The following is a 17608-nucleotide window of genomic DNA, read 5'->3' on the forward strand; positions in this document are numbered from 1 at the left end:
TTCATTCCATTGTCTTTGGGTGCGTTGACTGGAGGCTTGTGGTGTGTTGTGTGGGGTGTGTAGGGGGATGAAGGGCACTCTTTGTCCCTCCCCTTCTGAAGCATCTTTCCAGAGATATGACTCTAAAGTGCACCTCTCGCTCTTCGCTTTGTGCATCACCCATGGGTGTCTCATTCTATTCATCAACCTTCTCCTGGTTTTCGTTCCCTACAATCCCTGTGGTGTTGCTGCTCGCAGAAGAAGAGGTTCGCTGGGCTGGAGCCCAAGCTGCAATCATGGTTCAGTGTCGGCTCCTTGTGAAAGGCTTTCATGTGCTGAAAGGAAGGTTTTCCAGGAGAGAGTGCAGTGCTTCGACTCTGCCTCTCCTCCACCTACAGACCCATTACTCTGAAAGGCGTCTTTATGAATCCATTTCTGACGCCCTTCAGCCTTGATCTCCGCTCTCTTGTTCCAGCCCTCACAGTGAACCTCTCTGGCATCTCTCTGTGGTTTCAGAGCTGTACTCCCGACCTTCTCGTCGGGTTACTGAGGAATAACATGCTGGGCTGCTTTTATTCTAATTTCCTTTCAGAAAGTCTTTGTCAAGGGGAGCACATGCCTGCCATGTTTACGTGCTATTCTTCCGGTTTCAACTTTTAATATTTTGATTTGGCTTGCTAAGCTTGTTTTTTGTGTGCGTATTTTCATATGCTTGTGTTCTTCAATGAAGGTAAGAATAAGTCATTGGGTGGATGAATGCATAGATGATGCAGCGATAAAGTGAGTGAAAGTCTGCATACCTGGCGAGCTGAGTGTCTCGAATGCAGTAGCCACTTACGAGGCGCTTTCAGTTATAAGCCAGAACTATTGACATCGCAAGTACTTGTGTGCACTTCTGCCAGCCCTGTTCATTGTCCACAAGAACCGGCAAGGAGGCCTTCATTGTTTCCTTTAAGTAGCACTGTGTGTGGCTTCTTTGTTCTTCAGAGCCAGCTGCGTGTTGTTTACTCACTGAGATCAAAAGAAGTGACAGGGGCATTGTAGCTGCCTTAGAAAACCCTACTTTCATCACAAGGGCATTGTAGCTGCCTTAGAAGACCCTCTCTCATGACAGGGGCATTGTAGCTGCCTTAGAAGACCCTCTCTCATGACAAGGGCATTGTAGCTGCCTTAGAAGACCCTCTCTCATGACAGGGGCATTGTAGCTGCCTTAGAAGACCCTCTCACATGACAGGTCCATTGTAGCTGCCTTAGTAGACCCTCTCTCATGACAGGGGCATTGGAGCTGCCTTAGAAGACCCTCTCTCATGACAGGGGCATTGTAGCTGCCTTAGTAGACCCTCTCTCATGACAGGGGCATTGGAGCTGCCTTAGTAGACCCTCTCTCATGACAGGGGCATTGTAGCTGCCTTAGTAGACCCTCTCTCATGACAGGGGCATTGGAGCTGCCTTAGAAGACCCTCTCTCATGACAGGGGCATTGGAGATGCCTTAGAAGACCATCTCTCATGACAAGGGCATTGTAGCTGCCTTAGAAGACCCCCTCTCATGACAGGGGCATTGGAGCTGCCTAAAAAGATCCCCTCTCATGACAGGGGCATTGGAGCTGCCTTAGAAGACCCTCTCTCATGACAAGGGCATTGTAGCTGCCTTAGAAGACCCTCTCTCGTGACCGGGGCATTGTAGCTGCCTTAGAAGACCCTCTCTCATGACAGGGGCATTGTAGCTGCCTTAGTAGACCCTCTCTCATGACAGGGGCATTGTAGCTGCCTTAGAAGACCCTCTCTCATGACAGGGGCATTGGAGCTGCCTTAGAAGACCCTCTCTCATGACAGGGGCATTGGAGCTGGCGTAGAAGACCCTCTCTCATGACAAGGCCATTGTAGCTGCCTCAGAAGACCCTCTCTCATGACAGGGGCATTGTAGCTGCCTTAGAAGACCCTCTCTCATGACAGGGGCATTGGAGCTGGCGTAGAAGACCCTCTCTCATGACAAGGGCATTGTAGCTGCCTTAGAAGACCCTCTCTCATGACAGGGGCATTGTAGCTGTCATACAAGACCCCTCTCTCATGACAGGGGCATTGTAGCCGCCTTAGTAGACCCTCTCTCATGACAAGGGCATTGGGGCTGGCGTAGAAGACCCCTCTCATGACAGGGGCATTGTAGCCGCCTTAGTAGACCCTCTCTCATGACAGGGGCATTGTAGCTGCCTTAGAAGACCCCCTCTCATGACAGGGACATTGGAGCTGCCTTAGAAGACCCTCTCTCATGACAGGGGCATTGTAGCTGCCTTCGAAGACCCTCTCTCATGACAGGGGCATTGGAGCTGCCTTTGAAGACCCTCTCTCATGACAGGGGCATTGTAGCTGCCTTAGAAGACCCTCTCTCATGACATGGGCATTGGAGCTGCCTTCGAAGACCCTCTCTCATGACAGGGGCATTGTAGCTGCCTTCGAAGACCCTCTCTCATGACAGGGGCATTGGAGCTGCCTTTGAAGACCCTCTCTCATGACAGGGGCATTGTAGCTGCCTTCGAAGACCCTCTCTCATGACAGGGGCATTGGAGCTGCCTTTGAAGACCCTCTCTCATGACAGGGGCATTGGAGCTGCCTTAGTAGACCCTCTCTCATGACAGGGGCATTGGAGCTGCCTTAGAAGACCCTCTCTCATGACAGGGGCATTGTAGCTGCCTTCGAAGACCCTCTCTCATGACAGGGGCATTGGAGCTGCCTTTGAAGACCCTCTCTCATGACAGGGGCATTGGAGCTGCCTTAGTAGACCCTCTCTCATGACAGGGGCATTGGAGCTGCCTTAGAAGACCCCCTCTCATGACAGGGACATTGGAGCTGCCTTAGAAGACCCTCTCTCATGACAGGGGCATTGTAGCTGCCTTCGAAGACCCTCTCTCATGACAGGGGCATTGGAGCTGCCTTTGAAGACCCTCTCTCATGACAGGGGCATTGTAGCTGCCTTAGAAGACCCTCTCTCATGACAGGGGCATTGGAGCTGCCTTAGAAGACCCTCTCTCATGACAGGGGCATTGTAGCTGCCTTAGAAGACCCCCTCTCATGACAGGGGCATTGTAGCCGCCTTAGTAGACCCTCTCTCATGACAGGGGCATTGTAGCTGCCTTAGAAGACCCCCTCTCATGACAGGGACATTGGAGCTGCCTTAGAAGACCCTCTCTCATGACAGGGGCATTGTAGCTGCCTTCGAAGACCCTCTCTCATGACAGGGGCATTGGAGCTGCCTTTGAAGACCCTCTCTCATGACAGGGGCATTGTAGCTGCCTTCGAAAACCCTCTCTCATGACAGGGGCATTGGAGCTGCCTTTGAAGACCCTCTCTCATGACAGGGGCATTGGAGCTGCCTTAGTAGACCCTCTCTCATGACAGGGGCATTGTAGCTGCCTTAGAAGACCCTCTCTCATGACAGGGGCATTGGAGCTGCCTTCGAAGACCCTCTCTCATGACAGGGGCATTGGAGCTGCCTTAGTAGACCCTCTCTCATGACAGGGGCATTGGAGCTGCCTTAGAAGACCCTCTCTCATGACAGGGGCATTGTAGCTGTCATACAAGACCCCTCTCTCATGACAGGGGCATTGTAGCTGCCTTAGTAGACCCTCTCTCATGACAGGGGCATTGGAGCTGCCTTAGAAGACCCTCTCTCATGACAGGGGCATTGGAGCTGGCGTAGAAGACCCTCTCTCATGACAAGGGCATTGTAGCTGCCTCAGAAGACCCTCTCTCATGACAGGGGCATTGTAGCTGCCTTAGAAGACCCTCTCTCATGACAGGGGCATTGGAGCTGGCGTAGAAGACCCTCTCTCATGACAAGGGCATTGTAGCTGCCTTAGAAGACCCTCTCTCATGACAGGGGCATTGTAGCTGTCATACAAGACCCCTCTCTCATGACAGGGGCATTGTAGCCGCCTTAGTAGACCCTCTCTCATGACGGGGGCATTGGGGCTGGCGTAGAAGACCCCTCTCATGACAGGGGCATTGTAGCCGCCTTAGTAGACCCTCTCTCATGACAGGGGCATTGTAGCTGCCTTAGAAGACCCCCTCTCATGACAGGGACATTGGAGCTGCCTTAGAAGACCCTCTCTCATGACAGGGGCATTGTAGCTGCCTTCGAAGACCCTCTCTCATGACAGGGGCATTGGAGCTGCCTTTGAAGACCCTCTCTCATGACAGGGGCATTGTAGCTGCCTTAGAAGACCCTCTCTCATGACAGGGGCATTGGAGCTGCCTTCGAAGACCCTCTCTCATGACAGGGCCATTGGAGCTGCCTTAGAAGACCCTCTCTCATGACAGGGGCATTGTAGCTGCCTTAGAAGACCCTCTCTCATGACAGGGGCATTGGAGCTGCCTTAGTAGACCCTCACTCATGACAGGGGCATTGGAGCTGCCTTAGAAGACCCTCTCTCATGACAGGGGCATTGGAGATGCCTTAGAAGACCCTCTCTCATGACAGGGCCATTGTAGATGCCTTAGAAGACCCTCTCTCATGACAGGGGCATTGGGGCTGGCGGAGAAGACCCCTCTCATGACAGGGGCATTGTAGCTGCCTTAGAAGACCCTCTCTCATGACAGGGGCATTGGAGCTGCCTTAGAAGACCCTCTCTCATGACAAGGGCATTGTAGCTGCCTTAGAAGACCCTCTCTCATGACAGGGGCATTGTAGCTGCCTTAGAAGACCCTCTCTCATGACAGGGGCATTGTAGCTGCCTTAGAAGACCCCTCTCTCATGACAGGGGCATTGGAGCTGCCTTAGAAGACCCTCTCTCATGACAGGGCCATTGTAGCTGCCTTAGAAGACCCTCTCACATGACAGGGCCATTGTAGTTGCCTTAGAAGACCCTCACTCAGGACAGGGGCATTGTAGCTGCCTTAGAAGACCCTCTCTCATGACAGGGGCATTGTAGCTGCCTTAGAAGACCATCTCTCATGACAGGGGCATTGTAGCTGCCTTAGAAGACCCTCTCTCATGACAGGGGCATTGTAGCTGCCTTAGAAGACCCCCTCTCATGACAGGGGCATTGTAGCTGCCTTAGAAGACCCTCTCTCATGACAGGGGCATTGGAGCTGGCGTAGAAGACCCTCTCTCATGACAAGGGCATTGTAGCTGCCTTAGAAGACCCTCTCTCATGACAGGGGCATTGTAGCTGTCATACAAGACCCCTCTCTCATGACAGGGGCATTGTAGCCGCCTTAGTAGACCCTCTCTCATGACAGGGGCATTGGGGCTGGCGTAGAAGACCCTCTCTCATGACAAGGGCATTGTAGCTGCCTTAGAAGACCCTCTCTCATGACAGGGGCATTGGAGCTGGCGTAGAAGACCCTCTCTCATGACAAGGGCATTGTAGCTGCCTCAGAAGACCCTCTCTCATGACAGGGGCATTGGAGATGCATTAGAAGACCCTCTCTCATGACAGGGCCATTGTAGATGCCTTAGAAGACCCTCTCTCATGACAGGGGCATTGGGGCTGGCGGAGAAGACCCCTCTCATGACAGGGGCATTGTAGCTGCCTTAGAAGACCCTCTCTCATGACAGGGGCATTGGAGCTGCCTTAGAAGACCCTCTCTCATGACAAGGGCATTGTAGCTGCCTTAGAAGACCCTCTCTCATGACAGGGGCATTGTAGCTGCCTTAGAAGACCCTCTCTCATGACAGGGGCATTGTAGCTGCCTTAGAAGACCCCTCTCTCATGACAGGGGCATTGGAGCTGCCTTAGAAGACCCTCTCTCATGACAGGGCCATTGTAGCTGCCTTAGAAGACCCTCTCACATGACAGGGCCATTGTAGTTGCCTTAGAAGACCCTCACTCAGGACAGGGGCATTGTAGCTGCCTTAGTAGACCCTCTCTCATGACAGGGGCATTGTAGCTGCCTTAGAAGACCCTCTCTCATGACAGGGGCATTGTAGCTGCCTTAGAAGACCATCTCTCATGACAGGGGCATTGTAGCTGCCTTAGAAGACCCTCTCTCATGACAGGGGCATTGTAGCTGCCTTAGAAGACCATCTCTCATGACAGGGGCATTGTAGCTGCCTTAGAAGACCCTCTCTCATGACAGGGGCATTGTAGCTGCCTTAGAAGACCCTCTCACATGACAGGGCCATTGTAGTTGCCTTAGAAGACCCTCTCTCATGACAGGGGCATTGGAGCTGCCTTAGAAGACCCTCTCTCATGACAGGGGCATTGTAGCTGCCTTAGAAGACCATCTCTCATGACAGGGGCATTGTAGCTGCCTTTGAAGACCCTCTCTCATGACAGGGGCATTGGGGCTGGCGGAGAAGACCCCTCTCATGACAGGGGCATTGGAGCTGCATTAGAAGACCCTCTCTCATGACAGGGGCATTGGAGCTGCCTTAGAAGACCCCCTCTCATGACAGGGGCATTGTAGCTGCCTTAGAAGACCCTCTCTCATGACAGGGGCATTGGAGCTGCCTTAGAAGACCCTCTCTCATGACAGGGGCATTGGAGCTGCCTTGGAAGACCCTCTCATGACAAGGGCATTGTAGCCGCCTCAGAAGACCCTCTCATATGACAGGGGCATTGGAGCTGCCTTAGAAGACCCTCTCTCATGACATGAGAGAGTCCTTAAGGTAACCCAGCAATGCTGTGCCCTATGTCGAGTATGGAAATCAATGAGTCCTCAGGACTGCTTACTGAGAAGAACTGGCATCCACGGACATTTTGCCTGGTTTTCCCTCAAATTATCTCCTAATTCATTGATTTCCATACTCGACCTAGGGCACAACATTACTGTGTTACCTTAAGACGATTTACTCCTTTAACCTCATCTCAAGAGATCCTTCTGGCAGCCTCCACTCAGCGAGGAAACGCCTAGGAATACCTCCCACTTGCTGGGCTGTCCTTTTTGTCTTGAAGAAGACCCGCTATGACATCACACTAACGCATCATCAGGATCGTAACGTCGACAATTACACATGGTTCAGTATCTGTCCCGGACTCCGTAATGAAAGATGCGCAATACTTAAACCTCACTTTAATATGCGTGGAACAAGGACATGTAGACAGGCATTGAAAGTCTGTCTTCATTCGAATGATATAGTCATGAATGCTGCCTTTGTAAAATTCCTAAAGATAGCATCTACAAAACTGGGAGAATAAATTAGAAAAAATGCTTTTATGAATAATTTTAAAGAAATCTTTAAGGATATAATTGCATTTATTGTATTGTATTTATTGAATATGTCTTTGTACTGGAAATATTGTAAGATTTTAAATAATCAAACAATAAAGAATTTATCAGGGTATCACATGGTTCAGTCCTAACACATCTTTTGGTGTATACTATTGAGTGGCCCTGCCACAACCAGAGATATTGTCTGCGTTGCTGTTCTGGCCATTCATCATCTTGTACAAACTTGTATATAGCTTCACTCTTGTATATAGGCACTGCACTACCAGCCCTGAGCACCATTGTCACTTTAAAACACTGGTCACTTCACAATTGCGCCTCACCTTGACAGCCCTTGAAAAATGTGTTTTTAGAAATGTCCTGTGAAAACTCGAAAATAACAAATAATAATATATTCTTTGCAAGCAATTTGGAGTTTTTTGTACTGTTGTGTTCCAATATTCATGTTGTCGCGCTGAGATTTAACCCACCTGTACTGTCTGGCATATTGGTTACGCAGAGTAGTCTATAAAGTAGTCGTAATAAGGCTTGTCTTTATTAGCAATGTAGTTGTCTCCTCCCCGACGGAACCATTGTAGGTCTACTTCTGCTTTTGGGACAGGGTCACACTGTCCTTGGCACAGATCTCCGCAGGGGTGGCTTGGGTCTTACATTTGGGGGAGACAGTCCCAGTACCTCATTCCCAGAAGGCATTGCCTTGGAGGCTACACACCCCCAGCTTCATTTTTGGAGCCTTCCTTTTGGGGTTGGTCAATTGACAACCTTTACAGTGTGTAATAGGAAGACTTATTTCCAGCATGTACAGGCGGTAGACGTACAGTATCAAGCGATCCTGTGTTTCTTTTTGATTTCTTTGGTTACAAACGTCATGATATGACTGAGTATAAGGATGTCCATGGATCCCAATATTGCCCAGGCCTCTGAAGCGCGTTGATTTCAGATGAAGCTCTAATGGTCACTGGCCAGAACCTTCTCTTCAACCCTTCTGCCTGCAGCAGGAGCCAGAAAGGAACTGACTGGCCGGCTTATGATGGGGGCTTCAAGGTGTCCAAGCAGTGCAATGTTACCATCTTTTGTGAGAAATTCAGATGGTCTGTTGGATTCAACTGTCTTGTAGGCTTTTTCTTGTCCAGTTCCTGTTATTTCATCAGTGTGAAAGGGCGTTGTTATTATAGCAGAGTGTAATGCTGGTTGGTACTGCTGGCCTGTCATCAGTGCCTGTGTAGAGTACTGTTCTGAGTGTTGGTATTTGCCAGTTGGTGGGTGAGGTGAATAAACTTACTTACTTCCTACCCTGACTGCAGCTTCGTTATTTACTTTTCACTCGCGATGATTTGGCCGAAGGAGAGAGGTTCACCTCAGCATGACTGCCACAATGTGCTTGGATGCTATTTGTTGTCAAGAAGGAAGACCTTGAAGGGCACAAAGTTACACTATCTGAGCGATTGAATCGTTTTGCTGAGATCCTTGGAGTGCCCTTTGATTGTATAACAATTGAAACAGTTTTCAATCCTTTTGCAACTAAGGCTGAGTGTACATCGAGTCTTGTGGGTGGAGGAACAATGGAGAGTCGCCCAGGCTTGTTGGGTGATGTCGCCCTGCAATGCTTGACGTCGCCCTGCATTGCTTGACGTCGCCCTGCATTGCTTGACGTCGCCCTGCATTGCTTGACGTCGCCCTGCATTGCTTGACGTCGCCTTGCATTACTTGACGTCGCCTTGCATTGCTTGACGTCGCCTTGCATTACTTTTGATTTCGCCCTGCATTGCTTGAGGTCGCCCTGCATTACTTGTCATCACCCTGCATTGCTTGACGTCGCCCTGTGTTGCTTGACGTCGCCCTGCGTTGCTTGACGTCGCCCTGCGTTGCTTGACGTCGCCCTGCGTTGCTTGACGTCGCCCTGCGTTGCTTGACGTCGCCCTGCATTGCTTGACGTCGCCCTGCATTGCTTGACGTCGCCCTGCATTGCTTGACGTCGCCCTGCATTGCTTGACGTCGCCCTGCATTGCTTGACGTCGCCCTGCATTGCTTGACGTCGCCCTGCATTGCTTGAGGTCGCCCTGCATTACTTGTCATCACCCTGCATTGCTTGACGTCGCTCTGCGTTGCTTGACGTCGCCCTGCATTGCTTGACGTCGCCCTGCATTGCTTGACGTCGCCCTGCATTGCTTGACGTCGCCCTGCATTGCTTGACGTCGCCCTGCATTGCTTGACGTCGCCTTGCATTGCTTGACGTCGCCCTGCATTGCTTGACGTCGCCCTGCATTGCTTGACGTCGCCCTGCATTGCTTGACGTCGCCCTGCATTGCTTGACGTCGCCCTGCATTGCTTGACGTCGCCCTGCATTGCTTGAGGTCGCCCTGCATTACTTGTCCTCACCCTGCATTGCTTGACGTCGCTCTGTGTTGCTTGACGTCGCCCTGCATTGCTTGACGTCGCCCTGCATTGCTTGACGTCGCCCTGCATTGCTTGACGTCGCCTTGCATTGCTTGACATCGCCCTGCACTGCTTGACATCGCCCTGCACTGCTTGACGTCGCCCTGCACTGCTTGACGTCGCCCTGCACTGCTTGACGCCGCCCTGCACTGCTTGACGTCGCCCTGCACTGCTTGACGTCGCCCTGCACTGCTTGACGCCGCCCTGCACTGCTTGACGTCGCCCTGCATTGCTTGACGTCGCCCTGCACTGCTTGACGTCGCCCTGCACTGCTTGACGTCGCCCTGCACTGCTTGACGCCGCCCTGCACTGCTTGACGTCGCCCTGCACTGCTTGACGTCGCCCTGCACTGGTTGACGTTGCCCTGCACTGCTTGACGTCGCCCTGCATTGCTTGACGTCGCCTTGCATTGCTTGACGTCGCCCTGCACTGCTTGACGTCGCCCTGCACTGCTTGACGTCGCCCTGCACTGCTTGACGTCGCCCTGCACTGCTTGACGTCGCCCTGCACTGCTTGACGTCGCCCTGCACTGCTTGACGTCGCCCTGCACTGCTTGACGTCGCCCTGCACTGCTTGACGCCGCCCTGCACTGCTTGACGCCGCCCTGCACTGCTTGACGCCGCCCTGCACTGCTTGACGCCGCCCTGCACTGCTTGACGCCGCCCTGCACTGCTTGACGTCGCCCTGCACTGCTTGACGTCGCCCTGCTTTGCTTGACGTCGCCCTGCTTTGCTTGACGTCGCCCTGCTTTGCTTGACGTCGCCCTGCATTGCTTGACGTCGCCCTGCACTGCTTGACGTCGCCCTGCACTGCTTGACGTCGCCCTGCACTGCTTGACGTCGCCCTGCACTGCTGATGTCACTGAAATGCATTTTGACTCTCTGTGAGGACGTGTAGCCTGGCAAGTGACACGGGCATGTGCTGCGTATAAGATCATTGAAAGGGAACATTCCACTGGGATATTGGAACACTGGAGACTCACTCAAACATATGTTGTGTCCCTAAAGCGCGTTACAGCACAGAAAACCCCCTCAAGCCTGTCTGTTGATGAGCCTTAGTGTACACAGAGTGTCACATCCCAGGAACGTAATGTAGTAATGGAGTGTGGTTTACCTTGATCAGTAGGAGTGTTAAGGTAGCACAGTGTGCTGAGTGGCCTTTTGCTTGTTTTGTATGATTGCATCTTAGCATGCCTGTGTCATGTTTTAAACTCTTGCAGAAAGACTGCAGCATGCTTTATTACGACGCCACTTCTTGAGGGCTCAACATTTAGGTAGTTCCGTTGGGGAACGGATGCGTTGTACTGTATTTGATTCCCTGGAGTTTTTCCTCATTTATTTTTCTGAGTTTGGTTTTGCTGTTTTTCTCACCATGCAGAATGTTACACCATTCCCATTTTTATACCCATTTCTGGTGAGCGAAATTTGGAATGAAGTAAATAGAAATTATTTTTTATGAACTTTGCATGTGTTTGTGGAACCAATCTTAGTGCTGAAACGAAACGCGCTTCGTTAAACCGTTGGTTAGGAGCTGATCGGCACAATGGAACATACCTGTATTAGCGGATGATAGAGCACAATATCTCAACCAATTGTTAGAAAGAGATTGGATCTACCTTATCTTCCTAGGTTAAGCACTATACTTGAAAGGCTCCAGTTTGGTAGACAGACACAAAAGAAGGATGAGACTGGGAAAGAGTATGTCACTGCTTTCAGAAAATTGGCTGTCTCATGCAAATATAGAACTTTATGTTAAGAAATAATCTGTGACCAATTTGTTCTACATTTCCAGTCACATGAACTGAGAGAAGAGTTGTGGTTGAAAGATGAACCACTTCTGTGTGATGTGATTGCTACTACAAACCCAGTTGAGCAGATGTTGAACTGTGTAAATGAGTTGAAATAAGAAGGTTAAGTGAAGGAGGTTGTGAGTGTAGTTGAGGTGAAAGGGGGAATTAAGTCACAAAAGCTACCTTCTGTATTTAAAGAAAGTTTTTTTCATTATGGCATGCATGGACATAGTTGATTCACAAAAATGTCTAGCATTATCGCTGCTTGCAAAAAATGAAGCGGTCTTTCCTCCAAAGTTGAGTGAATCAGCAGAATTAAGATTTATGTCACTTGGACTCTTACCCCCTCCTAATTCCCCCACACCTCCACCCCCCACGGTAAGTAAAGATTTACCTAAGAAACAGTGGGTGTTAAAAGCCCTCTGGACATTGTGGGCTCTTTAAGAGGTGTGGACAGTATTCCTTGCTTATTACCATGGACTTATTTTCAAGATGAGCTGAAAATTCCTGTGTTAAAGACATTATTTCTAATTCTGTGATTAGATTTTTGCAGTGGATTGTTTCGTAGAAAAGGTTTTCTGAGTTCCATTCTTTCTGACAATGGAACACAGCTATGTTCACTTGAGGTTGAAAGAGTCCTTGATGTGCGGCATACCCTACAATAAATGCTCACTTAACCATCCTCAAACCAATGGGATTGTAAAATGTTTCAATAGAAGTAAAAAAGAGGACGTCCATCATGCCAAGGCTAATAATATTGCTGAGAAAAAATGTTTCCTAGATCACTTTCTAGCTTACAGATTGTCCTCACATTCAACCACGGGGAAAACTCATTTTCAATTGTTTTTTGGGAGGAAACTCCATTCCAAACTTGAACCTGGCTGGAAGGGTTGGAAGTAGGAATGGGTGGAAGTCTCTGATCGGGATTCATGGAGCACTAGTGAACTGAGTTTGTGTGAAAACAGGAAGAAATACCTTGACTCCAGGCAATGTGTGGAGAAAGTGTGCATGAAGGCGTCTGTTGAAAAATGGTCCTCCTGTTGGCGCTGACAATGGTTGAAATCTACTCTTCGTGGGCAAGTTATCAAGTTGTTCAACAACGCAGTTAAGGCCTGCGATGGACGAATATTGAACCGTAGTGAGGTTGCCTGGGTCAATGATGATTCGGTAGTGGTAGGGGGTCGGACGAGTAAGTTACCATCTAGTAATGAGGTGTCACATCATGCCTATTTTGCTCCTGAATGGAATAGGTCAAGTAGATTCAGGTGAATTCCCCCCCCCGTATTTATAAGACTACTTAGTTTGACCATTGATTTGCTTGAATCTCTCAGCTTTGATTTTTTATCCATTGTCTTGTTTTATAGTGAACTGTTTGACTTGCTATAAAATGTATATTGTTGATGAACAATTGTTTCTTCCAAACGGTATTCCCTCCTTTGTTTATTTAAAATAGGAAATGTCATCTTTATATAAAGTGTTTTATTGTTCTTGTTGTATAAAGCTAAGATGTGTAATGTCAGTGCTGATGACGTGTCATCCGTGTCTGTGTAGAAAGCTCTGTGACCTCATTTAGTAAGAGTTCTATTAAGATGTTTGGGATTAGTCAGTTGGTGGGTAAGTTGAATACATCCGCTTACTTCTTGCTCCCACATGCAGTTTCATTATTTACTTTTCAGGAGGGCTACCGCACACATCTTTGGCTTCTGTTGAACAAGATACTAGTAAGATGCGAGCACGAAAAAAAGAAAGCCGAAGGCTGTATGGAGAATAGTAAATGCCATTAAATAGGAATGTAAGCTGGTTCGAGCATTCATGCATGCTACTCAAGGCTCTTTGCCACTGAGCAATATGTGCAAGAATGTGCACAGAACCAGTGCTTGAAGTGTACATCTTTTAGACTATTCCCCTGCACAGCTGCCCTTTACACTTACCACATTTGTCAGGAAAAGTAAAAGTTAGTACTTAAACTCTTACTGTTAATCTAATGCTGTCGTCTTTTCCTCACACAGGGCCGCCATGTCAAGACCGGGCAGCTGGCAGCCATTAAAGTCATGGATGTCACAGAGGTAGAGTATACTCTGATCATTCCACTGCTTGCTTTATGTATGATTCAAGAGTCCCTCAGCCCTTCTGTACCTTTCCGTCTCTCCCGTGCCCACTGTGGCCTCACCGCTTGCCCAGGGTTCCCTGCCAGATGTGACTTTTCTTTGTCTGGGGCTGGGTAGTGTGTGTGCCCAGAGATGCTGAGTCGATTACGTGTGTCAAAGTGTGCAAGTGCTTGATCGGGGTCTCCACCCACTGCTTGTTATACTCCTCAGAGGTGTGGTCTGGACTTTCAGCTGAATGGCCAGACCCAACATCGGCGGCCTGTGTTTGGCCACTTCCACTGCCTAAGTGCTGAAACCTTTGGATATCAACTCAGTATAGGGCTCAGAGTTGGATTCTGTTGACATGTACACAAGCACTTCATTATAACTACATCTTTAACTCAGTGGTAAATCACAATGACCACCTATTACAATTTGTTTCTGTTTATGGGATCCTGGAGTGTCAATTTCTTTGCTGAGTGTCTACTCCATCCAAAGGAGCCTGCTTCTCACTTGTGATTCTGCTACATTGATTTCTTGCTTTTAGAGCAAGTCTCTTCTGTTTATTTTATGAATGATGAGATGGTCAACAAGTCTAACACCAGTAGATAGCACCACATTTGGTCAGTTTATTGACCGGGCCCAATGTAACCTATGACTTCCTGCTCGGACGAACCTTGCATTGTGTGTGGTCACCTCTCTGTGTTTAGGAAGCACCTGGGAGCACACACATACATGAGTCAGCTCTCTATAGTGTAATGTAATACGACAAATATATAGTGCTTACTACCCCTATGTGGAGCATTGAAGCACTTGCTTACATGGGTAGCATGTTGCCCATGTAAGGTGTGCGGTTGGAGGTGTGTTGTCCTTCTTTTGATCCTGTAAGAGAAGTGTTTCAATGTTGTACCTGAGGACCACCAAGGGGCAGTGATGGTGTATGGGACTTCGCCCTTCGTATTTATTTATTTATTTATTTATTTATAAAGTTTTATATAGCGCGGACAAGATCCTTGCGGATATCAGAGCGCTTTACAAGAGAAGTACCTGGGGGAGCATAGACAGACAGGTGGAACAATAGGTCACATAGTATGAGACAGCATTCGATGTCCAGTGCCCTCCTCCGCCGTGTAGCGGGGGACCTCTTCCAAGTACCTGGGGGAGCATAGACAGACAGGTGGAACAATAGGTCACATAGTATGAGACAGCATTCGATGTCCAGTGCCCTCCTCCGCCGTGTAGCGGGGGACCTCTTCCAGCCCTCCGAAGTCGTCGAGCTGTCGGGACTAGGCTCCTGGAATCTCAGCTGCCCCTGAGATGTGCAATTAATAACAGTACTGAAAGGTTGAGTGAGAGAGTTCGGAGCATAGACAGAGCATAGACAGACAGGTGGAACAATAGGTCACATAGTATGAGACAGCATTCGATGTCCAGTGCCCTCCTCCGCCGTTCGTAGTGTGATGAATGGAGATTGTGTGGGAGTTTGTGGTTTCCGGTAAGCTGCAATTTGGAGCTGCTCTGCAGGTCCTTTTAAGTTACTTCCAATGAGAATAGTTCACTCAGCTGGTTACTGTGATGGGTTGTCTATTCTGAGTCATCTCCAGTCACACGTGAACGTAGTGAGACAGCTGGAGACCCTCACTGGCCAGGGATGGTGGCAGACCAGGCTCAGCCCCAGAAGATGAACTCCTGGTGTCACCTCCAGGAAGACACTCCTTTGAAGCACAAATAGTCATCCGGAACTTCTTTCCAGTGTATTTCAAATTGAAATCTTTATAAGTACGTACGCTGATTTGTTATTGCAGACTACTGTAGGCTATTTGTAAGTTAAAGAAAACTAAGCACAATGAAGTGGAAAAAAGCAAAACCCTTTTGGGTGACATTATCCATTAAGGGGTTTGCTAAGAATGCAGTATTTCTCAGACCTGCCATTTTGTGTGTTGTAAAAAGGCTGAAGTCGGATTTTTGCACTGTGAATATGACTGCAGCACTGGTCAATGAGGATATAGAGTACAGTATTCTCATCTGCCTCTAGAGGTCTCTCTTCTTTAGAAATGCGCTCTGTAGGAGAGTAGGGTCTGCAATCCTATGATCACCCAGATTTTTTGCTTTTGTTTCACTGGTTTACGACTTTCTCTGGCTGTGGGCCTGCCAATCAGACCCACAGCCTGGCTGTTCTCTCTCTAAATTAAGATATGTGCCCTAGGTGCATTTACCAATTGGTACTGGGCCACCTTATCAGACCCTGTAACCCAGGGCATAGGTGTACCCAGGGCCGCCAGGGGCTGCAGCATGTATTATGCCACCCCTGGCTGGCCTCCTAAATCTGACACAACTGGCTGCATGACAGCTGGGGCAAAGTCGTGTAATCACCCTTTGCTTTAGATATAGTAGCCCTATATCTAACCCTCCAATGGACACCCGAGTTCCTATTAGTCACTCCTATGGCAGGCCTTGACAATCCTGAAGGCAGAGTGCATGGGCTCGTGTGAACTAAGCTCTGGCCCGAGCCGAGCCCGGTTGCAGCTTGCGGAATCAAGACCCAATGGCTGTTCCATGATAACGCGTACCATATCGGTAACTTCGGTGTCGCGTTATCAAGACATGTCGAGTAAGGTGTCATACGAATCGGGATGCTGCCCTCTCACCAACTCTGGCGACGAGGTTAGCATTCCGCCCTTCTAGAGGGACACGACATGTACGTAACTGTGAACCCCGGTTAAAGTTAACGAAAGCCTCAGCTCCACAAAATGGATGCTGCCACCACAGACACGAGTCTGACCTCCTGCTGCTGGGAGTCCTTCCAGCGAGGAGCACTTGGACAAAGGGTTTCCTGTCAAGGGCGGTGTTCGCACCGTCCCAGACAGGGTTTGTGTATTCTGGGTAGGTAGGGCTTTTGCGAGAAGGTGACTGCGGAGTGGCACCCCGGTGCTCACTACGCATCTGCCGGTTAGAACCAGTTCCAGGGGCGACAGCCCTGGCCTGGGGAAAGCCCGGCAGGGGAGAGGGGTGTAACTACCCCCCTTCCTGGTCCCACCCTTAGGGCAGGACCTAGTCATGTACCCACCCCTTTCTTTAGGATAAAGGCCGGAGCGGGGACCCTTCCAAATTAGATCATCTTTGAATCAAGAACTACTTTCTACGAAAAGGACCTTCAAGACTCTTCTCAAGATTTCTCCCTTGTGGCTAAGGAGTAGTCACCCTGCATCAGCGGGCACCATCTAAGAACTCTGCGGTTTGCTGTAAGTCCTTCCTCAAGGAAACCGACGGCCCAGCTCGACGAGAACCGGCTTCCCTGGCACCTCTGACCTCTACCCACGTCATCAGCTCAGCTGTGATCTGTGGGTGCGACGAGACCTCGAGGGACCGGCCATCATCAGAACCTGCACGCTCTTAAAAACCAGCACGACCATCGAGGTAACTCTCTGGTGAGTGCTCTGGGGTCCGAGAAGCCCCGACCCTGAGCCGCTCCAGCACCGAAGTGCAGTCTCCCAGCATCTCCACGATCTGCGTGGGGCCCTTCTGCTCGCTGCTCAGCACGTTGTCTGGTCACTAGCCGCTGGCTTGTGTCCTTCTGTGACGACATCCGAAAATCAACACTGCCGGTCTGGTTGCTCCAGACTGGCCCTTGCTTCCATCTTTTTGAGAAGCACCCCGGACCCTCCTGGTCCACTCAAGACGCCGACAGCGACATCCGTCGTGGGACAGCTCGCACCTCCACCGTGGTCGCCGACAACGCCTCCTGGTCCGAGAGACTGCAGAGCCTAGCGTCGCCCACTCACCTGGTCGAGGTGACGGCCAACTGGTGCCTTCCTGGTACCCTCTGACTACTGGCTAGTAGTACGAACTTGGTCCCCTCTGCTTTCAGGTTCCATCAATCTCCGATCCAGGCTTGGATCTCTACGAACTATTCATCACTGGTCGCCGGCCAGCAACTCCTTTTCTTCCGACTCCTGGCTCGTCAGCGAAGACCCCGACGCCTGTAAGACTTGCAGCCGCAGCCCTCGTGGCTAGGTAACTCGGCATTTCAGTGCCTGCATAGCCTCCTTACTCTAGGGTCCCGAGTCCCTCGCTTCCGACTTGCCTTAACCTTTCCGTGTCCCCGGACACTTGTTTTAAACTGTGCACTTGAAGTATTTACTAAAGAGA

At 49.9% G+C, this 17608-nt stretch overlaps 1 protein-coding gene across 6 annotated transcripts in view; it reads left to right on the forward strand.

Annotated features, from left to right (window-relative positions):
- MINK1 (misshapen like kinase 1) overlaps positions 1-17608 on the forward strand; it is a 675548-nt gene that overhangs the window by 145188 nt on the left and 512752 nt on the right. For all 6 annotated transcript variants that reach the window (XM_086946234.1, XM_086946236.1, XM_086946233.1 and 3 more), the window contains exon 3: positions 13382-13438. In XM_086946234.1, the coding sequence (XP_086802360.1) occupies positions 13382-13438 (57 nt within the window). The remainder of the gene's footprint in view (positions 1-13381; positions 13439-17608) is intronic.

Source organism: Lissotriton vulgaris, chromosome 12 (genome assembly GCF_964263255.1).
Source record: "Lissotriton vulgaris chromosome 12, aLisVul1.2, whole genome shotgun sequence".
Lineage (NCBI taxonomy): Eukaryota > Metazoa > Chordata > Amphibia > Caudata > Salamandridae > Lissotriton > Lissotriton vulgaris.